Genomic DNA, 9,513 nt, shown 5'->3' on the forward strand with positions numbered 1-9,513 from the left:
AATATAAAACCAAATTTGTCTCTTATAAAACAGAATCGTTGCTAACCGTGGTAATGGTAGTGTTTTTTCTAAATCAAATGTTAGACACTCTATTGTTTTATTATCCTTAGCCAGTTTTAATATTATTCTTCATCTGATTTCTAACAATCTGCCAATTTTTTATATGATTGTCGTGCTCTTGCTTTAGTTTTTTTTTTCGTTCGCAGAAAAGGCATTTTGGATTCTACTGTGGTAGGTGTCGCATGTATTGCAGGTATCATTTTTTCATGTTTTAAATTTTAAATTAAATTTGGTTAAAAATATCCATCTGCATGTTTAAAAACTAACTGGGTTTTCATTTGCTTCTTTAAATTCCCTGTACATCAAATTCAAAGTCATTTCTGGAGGTAGAAATAATTCAGCTTCAGAACATTTGGATCTGCGGTAATGACTTTTGTATTTTGGTATATTGTTTATTTGGTCGATAACTACTTGTTGTCTTCGTTCATTTATCTTATTTTTCCCCCTTGTGCTTGTCTCCTTGTATCTGTTAAACCGCTTGGATCCCATCTGCAGACAACTTTTCGACTAAACTGGTATGTTGGTTTGGTCGCTCGTTAGAAGATGGCAATAGGAACTATCTGCTGGGTTGGATATTTTTTGGAGTAAAGAATATTACCGTACTACAATAAGAATGGTATAATAGAAAATCTCATTTTTGTGGATTGGTTCCTTTCTGCAAAAAGCCGTCCAACGGTAAAATGGTTAAAAACATTAATGAATCCTTAAACAACTTAAATAACATTATTATTAGTCCTGCTAAGGAATTTGTTGAACAAAAAAAAACAGACAAAAAATAGTCAGATTCCTTAATAGAAAAGGATAATGCGATTGAATAATAAAAGTAAAATGTAATGGCATATCTCGCAAAACAAAAAACCAAAAAAGGTATATTGATGGAAGGCAACCGTATATACGTATTTCTGACTATTGGTCGTCTTTAGTCCGGTGCAGCCAAGTTAGAAAAGGAGCATGTTAACTTGGGAAAGGATCACTACAGGAGCAATGCGACCAATTTGTGGCATTAGAGTTAGAAGAACCTGATGGTTCCAAAATAAAATGGTTTTAGACAAAATCGTTCGGGCAATTAGAATATTCTTTATGTAGAATCTTATATTTATGAAGCACTAGCAAACATGCATTACTGTATTGCAATATTTTTTTATTTAAAATGGGCATTTAACACTTGTTGGAAATTAAAATATTCTAAAATAACTACATTCATGGAATTCGTGAAATTGCTTAAAATTGATTAAAAACTTTTTGCAAAACCAGTTTTTTACATGAGAGTATGTAATACTTAATCAAAGAAGAAAACTGAAAAAAAATTAACAACCTCCCAAGGATCAGTGCTAAGTCCTACATTATTCCTGGTCGCAATAGATCGTATCATTAACAATCTTAATAAACCTCTACAGGTTCGAATTTTTGCAAATGATATAAATACTTTTAATAAAAGTAAACAACACCACATGGTTGACAAATGAATTTGTGTAATTAAACTAATTGTCAGCAAATATTTTCTTTTCTTAGGTATTTTAAAAGAAAAAAATAATTTTAGTTTTTACAATACAAATTTAGTTTTTGGCTGACTGGTAATTCGATGATTTATTCTGTAGAATAATTCAAATTATAGTATAATTTGTAATTTTAAATATTTCTTCCTTATTGCGCAAACATCATTTACATAAGCAACAATTTACTGTGGCTTTTAACTAATTAGATTTATTTTAGTGCACTTTTAAACCACCACTATTACATTAGAGTCGACTGATAAAAAGGACGGAGAATACTTAAGGGAAACCAGCACCGTCATTATCCCCTAATCGATATAATATCCACTAACGTAATTGGCACATCCTCCGAGGACATTTTTCCTCTCGCAGTTCTTAATTTCGCTTTCCATTTCCTGAAATTATCCCAGACTAGTCTGGTGCTGCTCTTCTGCCGCAGCGTACTTAAATGATCTGATAAATAAAACTCATCAAATTCATAGATTCAAATCAACATTAAAAGCCTTGGTCCCGTCTCGCCTTGCCAGATCTGAAATGAGAATCTCGCTGATTTACGAGATATGGCGACATCCAAACAATGTGCTCTTTTATCAGTTGTTAGCAACTTTTACCGAATCTACTAAACGACGGTTAATGTATTTTTTTAGACAAATTCAAACGAATATTTAATACTTTAGAATTTACTATAAACGCGAAATTCTATCAAAGTTTATTTTACTATAACAACTAAATCGTATTTATTATGTGACATAATTCAATTTTTTGTTTTACAATGACACCAAAAAATGTCATTTTTTATTATACGAGAAAACCATCCAAATCCTACAGTCGTTATCCAATTGTTATCTTATAGTGAAAATGTAAACATTACTTAGAACGAGAAGTCTTTTTTACACACTCTTTTTTTCATTAATTACATATGACCTGATTTTTATAGTATATTTTCTTACAAAATATAAAGCGTAGTTTCTTTAAACTAAAACTTTCAGCGAAACATTTGTTTCAAAGTTTATACGATAATTATAAGCCTTCTTTAAATAGCACAGGGCGGATCTGTGAAATCCACCCTCTCAAATAGATTTAAAATATTAATAAAGAATATTTAAAAATTATTAAAAACATTGTTTTTTTACTTTTCTTGCTTATAACTTTAGAACGACTTATTGGAGCAAAGTCAGAATAAAATAAAATAGATAATTAAATTTCCTATAAGATACGACTGGTGAAAAATGTTTTAATGTAGTTCTCAATCTTTTTAAGCCATGTACCACAAATGTCATTTTAATATTTTTCAGTCAGAAGTTTCAGAAGTGATCAGAGAACAAAAATCAAAATTCATTCTGACGCAAAATTCACCAAGGTCGCGTTGCTTGAAGTCGCACCGCTTGATGGTAAGCTTTAGTTCAGCTCAGCATCACACGACAAATTAGTCAGTTTTTCCTGTTCACTTGCACTTAAATCCTGGGTCGATGACTCCACAAGAAAGTCAGTTCATACCAATTCAAATTCAGAATAATTTTCCTTAGAAGACACATTAAATTGCTATATTAGTTAATCACAGTGAATCTTACGACGTAACAATATCGCAAAGTTAATATTAATTTCATTATCTGTAACGAAGCTTGCGCGTGTTGGAAAATGGTGAAGTAAGTTATTTTTAAGATAATTATTTATTATTTAGGGAGACGAACATACAAAACAACAATATAAAAACTTGAATAAAGAAGTCAAACGAGAAGTGGTTAAAAAGAAAAATAGTGCATGGGAACAAAAATGCCACTACCTAGACAACCATATAGAAGGGACAAAGAGCTCTGAAGCCGGAGAACTATAAAAACGATGAGAACAACGACAAAAAACCAAGTCATAATAAATAGAATACCAGAGAACACATGGGTAGAGCATTTTGAGAACTTGTTAACAGAGAGAAGATAAAGGTTTAAACAGACAAATGAACAAATGGAAGTAGAAGGAAGACTCGAAATATCAATAGAACAAGTGAAAGAAGCAGTTAAGGGAATGAAATTTAAAAAATCTCCAGGCCCAGGCGGAATATATCCAGAGTTGATTGGGTATGGATTATCAAAACTGTTTGAGATGATCCGAAAATTATTCGAAAGATGCTTAAACGGAGAAGAAGCTCCAGAAGAATGGAGACAATCGTATATCTCTCCAATACACAAGAAAAACAAAAAAAAAAGGATCGCAGTGATTGCTACTATAGGCCGACTATACTCAAAAGTACTACGAAACCTGATAGAAAATGATATTAAAGACAAACAACCCGAAGAACAAGCGGGATTTAGGGCCGGACGCTCCACTATGGATAATATTTTCACATTAAAAATTGCAATGGAAAAACGAGTGCAGAGAAATAGAGAAACTCATATAGCTTTAATAGATTTAGAAAAAGCATATGACAGTGTACCGATCTTCCAACTATGGATAGAAAAGGGTAACTTGAAAATAAACCCAATTCTTATTAACGCCACTCAAAAATATTACGAACAAAATTTTGCAGGAATTAAAATGGGACAAGAAATCACCTCTCCTTTTCAAACAACAAAGGGACTAAGACAAGGCTGCTGTCTGTCACCCACCTTATTTAAAATCTATTTGGACAGATCCTTAGTGAAATGAGTAAAAAAATGTAGAAACATGAGAATAACGGTGGAAGAAAACAAGCTATATACACTTTTCTTTGCGGATGACCAGGTAGTAATTGCCGAAGACAGCTACGATCTTAGCTATATGGTAAGAAAACTGCAAGAAGAATATGAGGTGGCAGGTCTAAACATGAATATGACAAAATGTGAATATGTCTCAGTGGGAACAGATGAAATATATGACCTAGTCTTGGAAGACGACAAAATCAAAGGCGTGCAATCCTGCAAATATTTGAGGGTCATTTTCAAGAAGAAGGGAAATAGCGCAGATGAAATCAGGGAAAGAATAAACAAGGGCAGAGCAGCGAACCGTGCCCTAAACTCTCTTCTCTGGCAAAAAAAAATTCGACGAGAAACCAAAAAACACATTTACGGTAGTATAGTCCAAAGTATTACACTTTACGGTTCGGAAGTATGGGACGTCACCAAAGCTAATAGAAACAAACTTATGACGACAGAAATGGATTATCTGAGATGAAGCTGCGGTAGATCGAAACTGAAGAGAGTTAGATACGAACAAATAAGAAACGAAATGAAAATGGAGAGAAATATCACTGATGACATAGAAAGAAAACAATTAGTCTATGGACATGTTAAAAAAATGCCAGAGTACAGATACGTCTAGAAGAGTACTGGAATGGATCCCTCCTGAAAGAAGAAAGAGAGGACGACCACGGAGAAGTTGGCACAACGATATTGATAAAGCAATGGCGGCAAGAGACTTAGAAGAGGCAACTGTATATGACAGAAAAAGGTGGAAATTGGGGGCAGAGAAGCGGCGACAGCCGTAATAAATCCGTTATTATTATTATTTTAGTTATTTTTAAGACTTGTTTGTACAAGTTTAACCTTATTTATAAACGATACAACCTTACCAATAATAGAAAGCGAGTTTTATGGTAACCTTGTAAACTCAAATTCAAATCGTTTAGTCTGAAAAATATATTACTGAGATGTTAATTGGCACAACCAAATTTCGTCAATAAACTTGTCTTGCAGTAGTACATGATTTTGTTTAGCTAGTAATATTTGAACTTCGGACAAAACAACTATTTGAACAAAACTCAAATTATAGAGATGGTATTTTTCCTCTTGAAAGACACCTTACCTCTGTATTAAGGAGCAAACTGTAGTGAATACTTCCCATTTCTGAACAGAAAAGCCAAAATATTTTAGAATTCAAAGATCTTGTCTTAATGAAATTTACTGCTTTAACAGCGTCGTTCAGAAACTGCCTTAATTCATCTGACATGATATGTACCACTACAGGTTAAGAACTGCTGTTTAATGTATTACCCTGGCTGCCAAAAAACAATAAATACAAAAAAGGGGAAACAAGCCTGTTTGTTCGTTTTCAATGTTTTTCAACAATGTATATAGAACTAAGGAATTTCGTTATCAGCCCAGAGAATCTTTATATACTTTGTCTCAAAGTGACTAGTCTGTACAGAGTAAGATATGCAATGCTAATCTTATGGAAATTTCGCCAAGAGATTTCCAGTTTTATGCAGTCAGCGATGGCGTTCTCTATTGTCTATCTTTCAAAATAAACGGAATAAACTAAAAGTTCTCAACAAGTCCTCACGTACAATTTGATATAATTTACAAATATCGTTTGCTAATAATTTGACATAATACATTATTTGTTTCTAATAGAAACTTATTAACTTTCATCTTTTATTAGTAGCAGTAGTATAATAAAATGTGCATTAAATAAACATTTGTTTCAAAGTTTAAAATAATTTCGGTAATTTCTACTAACTACCAAATTTAAAATGTTATTTATGTCCCTGCGGTTCTAATTACTGCCATAATGTGCAAGAAATTTGTAATTTTGGTTGATATCAACTGCAAATACTTTCTTACAAGTTATTCAGTAATTAAGAAGCAATTAGAGTAATTCTTGTACAGAATATGTTTAAAAGCTTGATACATCCAGGGCCTTAATTAGTCTTTATTTGTTCTTCGGACCGCGTAAACATATTCAAGTTACGATTATTTGTACCATCTTGGATGTACTGTTACTGTTTTGTTATTGTTATTTTTTGTTGGTAGCTTTTGTTGTGATTTGCTCTTGGCAATTATTGTTATTTTCTGTTGTTGGCTATTGTTATTTTTGACGCCAAATTTTTACCGCAAAATGGAGGAAATTGTTCAATGGAAACGTGGAAAAGCTCTGAAACATTCAGAGAAGCAGATACTAATGAATATTATTAATTATCATCTTAATCAGGATAACAACAATTCTGTATCAAGTGTAATTAGGAAAATGTCAGAAATGAGTGGTGTTTGCGAAAAGACTCTGTTTCGCATACGACAGGAATATTCATAACCTGCTGGATTACAATCTTCAAAGAGCAGGCCCAAGAAGCGAAAGGTTGGTAATTCTCATGAAAACAAATACGATGAAGGTGTCAGGGGCCAAATTCGTAGAATAGTTCATCAATTTTTTCGTGACAACATACCACTAACAATAAACACCATATTAGCTGCTGTAATTGTCGAAGAAACTTTGCCTAACTTTTCACGGGCCACGCTACATCGCTTGCTGGGTGATATGGATTTGGTTTTTATAAAACGTGGCAGAAATTCAATGTTGATTGAAAAACCAGAAATCATCTCGTGGCGTCATTATTATTTACGCGCAATTCGTAAATACCGTGCAGAAAGATAGAACATAGTGTATTGTTGTGTTAATGGACAATGCCTCCTATTACAGCAGAAAGTCAGAACAAATTGCCATCAGTTCAACACTAAAAGAAGATATTCAAGAATGGCTTCTGTCACAGGACCTATTTTTTGAAGAAGACTACCTAAAATGCGAGTTACTTGATGTAGTCAAGGCCTTCAAAGCAAAATATGGCAGGTACATAATAGAAGATATTGCCAAAAAGCACAATGTAAAGATTCTAAGGCTCCCACCTTATCACTGTGAACTCAATCCAATCGAAATGGTTTGGAGTAAAGTGAAACGGTATATAGCTGGACGTAACGCGAATTTTAAAGAAGCTGAAATGCGAAATTTAATTACAGCAGCGTACCAGGTCATTACGCCAGAGAAATGGAAAAACTGCGTAAACCACGTAATAGCAACAGAAAAAAAAATGTGGTAAATTGACAATTTGTTGGCTGACAATGATACAATTTCCTTCTTTTTTTAGCGATGTAACTCGAACAGAGACACCTAAATAACATATATTATCAACTCCCAAAAACGCTTTTATTTGGTAATAAATAAATAAATTTATTTATAACAAACGTGTACCTTTTAACGTTCCAAATATTCTCATTTAAAAACTATAATTATTTGTAAAAACAATCTTTGTTTTATCAAATTAATTTTTTTATAATTTTTTTTATGATAAGTACATATATATTAATAAAAATTAACTTCACAACAATATAATTTTAAGTTATTTGACCAAGATTCCTACTTTTTTTCCAATTAGATTCCAACTTTTTTTCTACATGAACTAAATGATGAAAGAACCGAAACATTGTCAATTTTTGTTTTGGTCACTGCAAGAGTCACAAAAGATACTTAGGTATTTTGTATTTCGTCGCATAATATTGTATACGAAGTTGTAAACAAGAGAACAAACGTCATCACTACATTTCTTCTCCTCTATTTCTGGATACATGTAGAAGATACTTTGTAATGTAGCCAGTACGTGAATATTAAATACGTATTCATAAAGTTGCCTTTTATAGTAGGCATCATTAGTTTAAATATTAGGTACTGGAAGATTTTTTTCGTAATATATGCAGATAGATTCTGACAAATTTGCGTTATTTTTATTGTTAATTTGGGACTGTCGTTTTCTGTCATAGAAAGTGCCTGCTTTTAGTTTATGTATTTTGTTTTCTACATCTTATTTGTGAATCTCGCGATCAAGGGATGCTGAGCGATTCGGATGATTTGTACCTTTTTTTTTAACGTCGAATGCTTTAACTTTAATTTGATATTCATCAAATACACTACAAGTATCTGTAGTTCGCGCAGTTCTAATTGGTATTATGCTGAGTGATTCTGTCTGTTGACTCCCATTGGATTATTAAAAAGCTCAAGATCGGGTTTTAGTGCATCAAATTCCGAAAACCTTTCATCGAATTCTCTTTTTATTTCTGTAAGAACTTTTGCAAACCTCGAGAAATCGACCATGGTTTCTTCTTGATTTATTTCGAAACAAGCAGGAAAATGTGCGAGGTCGTTTATTTTCATGCAGTTCTCGAAAAGATCAAGTTTTTTACGAAATGTTTCAATTTGACCAACCAACTGTGATACTGTCTTATTTTACCCATGGAGTTGTAGGTTTAATGTATTCAAGTGAGAGATAATGTTTGTTGGAAATGCCAGTTTATGAAAAAATGTTTTGTTCTTAAGCTTTGTTATCAATACGTCCGTGTTAATAACAATTTCCGTTTTAAAAAACAGTAAGATCTCTTTTCTTGAAGAAAAAATTTTTTCTAAGGTATTTAAATGCACTTTACCAGCGTATCTCTGAATGTAGGGCGACGTCCTTATATTCAGTATTTAATTCCTCCAAGAAAGAGATGAATTTTCGTTGTCGCTGAGCTCTGTTTCCTCCTCTTAAGCTGTTTACTATCTGCACTACAGTTTTCATAGTATCGTTGATTTTAATTATCTTTCCGCAGAGAGCCTCTTGATGGATAATACAATGAAACATAACACAGTTAACACCATTTTCCCGCAAAAGTCCAGCCAATTCCGTTATGCGTCCCGTCATTGCTTTTGCTCCGTCGGTGCAAACGCAAGAGCACTTTTGAAAACCGTCTATATTTTTCACAGCGTCCCTAACTGCTTCAAATATATTTATACCTTTGGTTTCGTCTTCCATGTTGTGCAGTTTTAGAAGTTCCTCAGTTACACAAAAATCTTCATTGGTGCATCTAACAAAAATTAATAGCTGATTTTTGTCAGTAATATCAACAGATTCGTCCAGGGCTAAGGAGTAGTACAAATAATCACAAACTGTGTCGACCATTGTTTTAAATACATGAGTATTCAGCTCACCAACTTTTCTAGATACAGTTTAATGAGAAACTGAAACACATTCAAAATTTTTGACCATCTTTTCATCTCCAAAGGATCGCGCCATTTTAACGGCACACCGGTTGATCATTTCTCCATCTATAAATGCTTTTTTTGCTTTTGACAAGCTCTAAACATACTTCATATGATGCTGCTAAGCTTGATGATTGAACAGCTGTCGATTTTGTAAATAAAGTTTTTTGTTTATTCAATTTAGATTTAAGTTCTTTTACAAGAGTAT

General features: G+C 32.8%; 1 protein-coding gene across 1 annotated transcript; it reads right to left on the minus strand.

Moving 5' to 3' along the window:
• Positions 1-8,706: 8,706 nt before the first annotated feature.
• Positions 8,707-9,225, minus strand: LOC140438616 (protein FAM200C-like). Its single transcript, XM_072528276.1, has one exon. The coding sequence runs from the start codon at positions 9,223-9,225 to the stop codon at positions 8,707-8,709; it is 519 nt and encodes a 172-aa protein (XP_072384377.1).
• Between the last annotated feature and the right edge of the window lie 288 nt (positions 9,226-9,513).

Source organism: Diabrotica undecimpunctata, chromosome 4 (genome assembly GCF_040954645.1).
Source record: "Diabrotica undecimpunctata isolate CICGRU chromosome 4, icDiaUnde3, whole genome shotgun sequence".
Classification (NCBI taxonomy): Eukaryota; Metazoa; Arthropoda; class Insecta; order Coleoptera; family Chrysomelidae; genus Diabrotica; species Diabrotica undecimpunctata.

Excerpts from the sequence above, each read along its gene's own strand:
- LOC140438616 (XM_072528276.1), bottom strand. The coding sequence starts at position 9,225 with ATGGTCGACACAGTTTGTGATTATTTGTACTACTCCTTAGCCCTGGAC.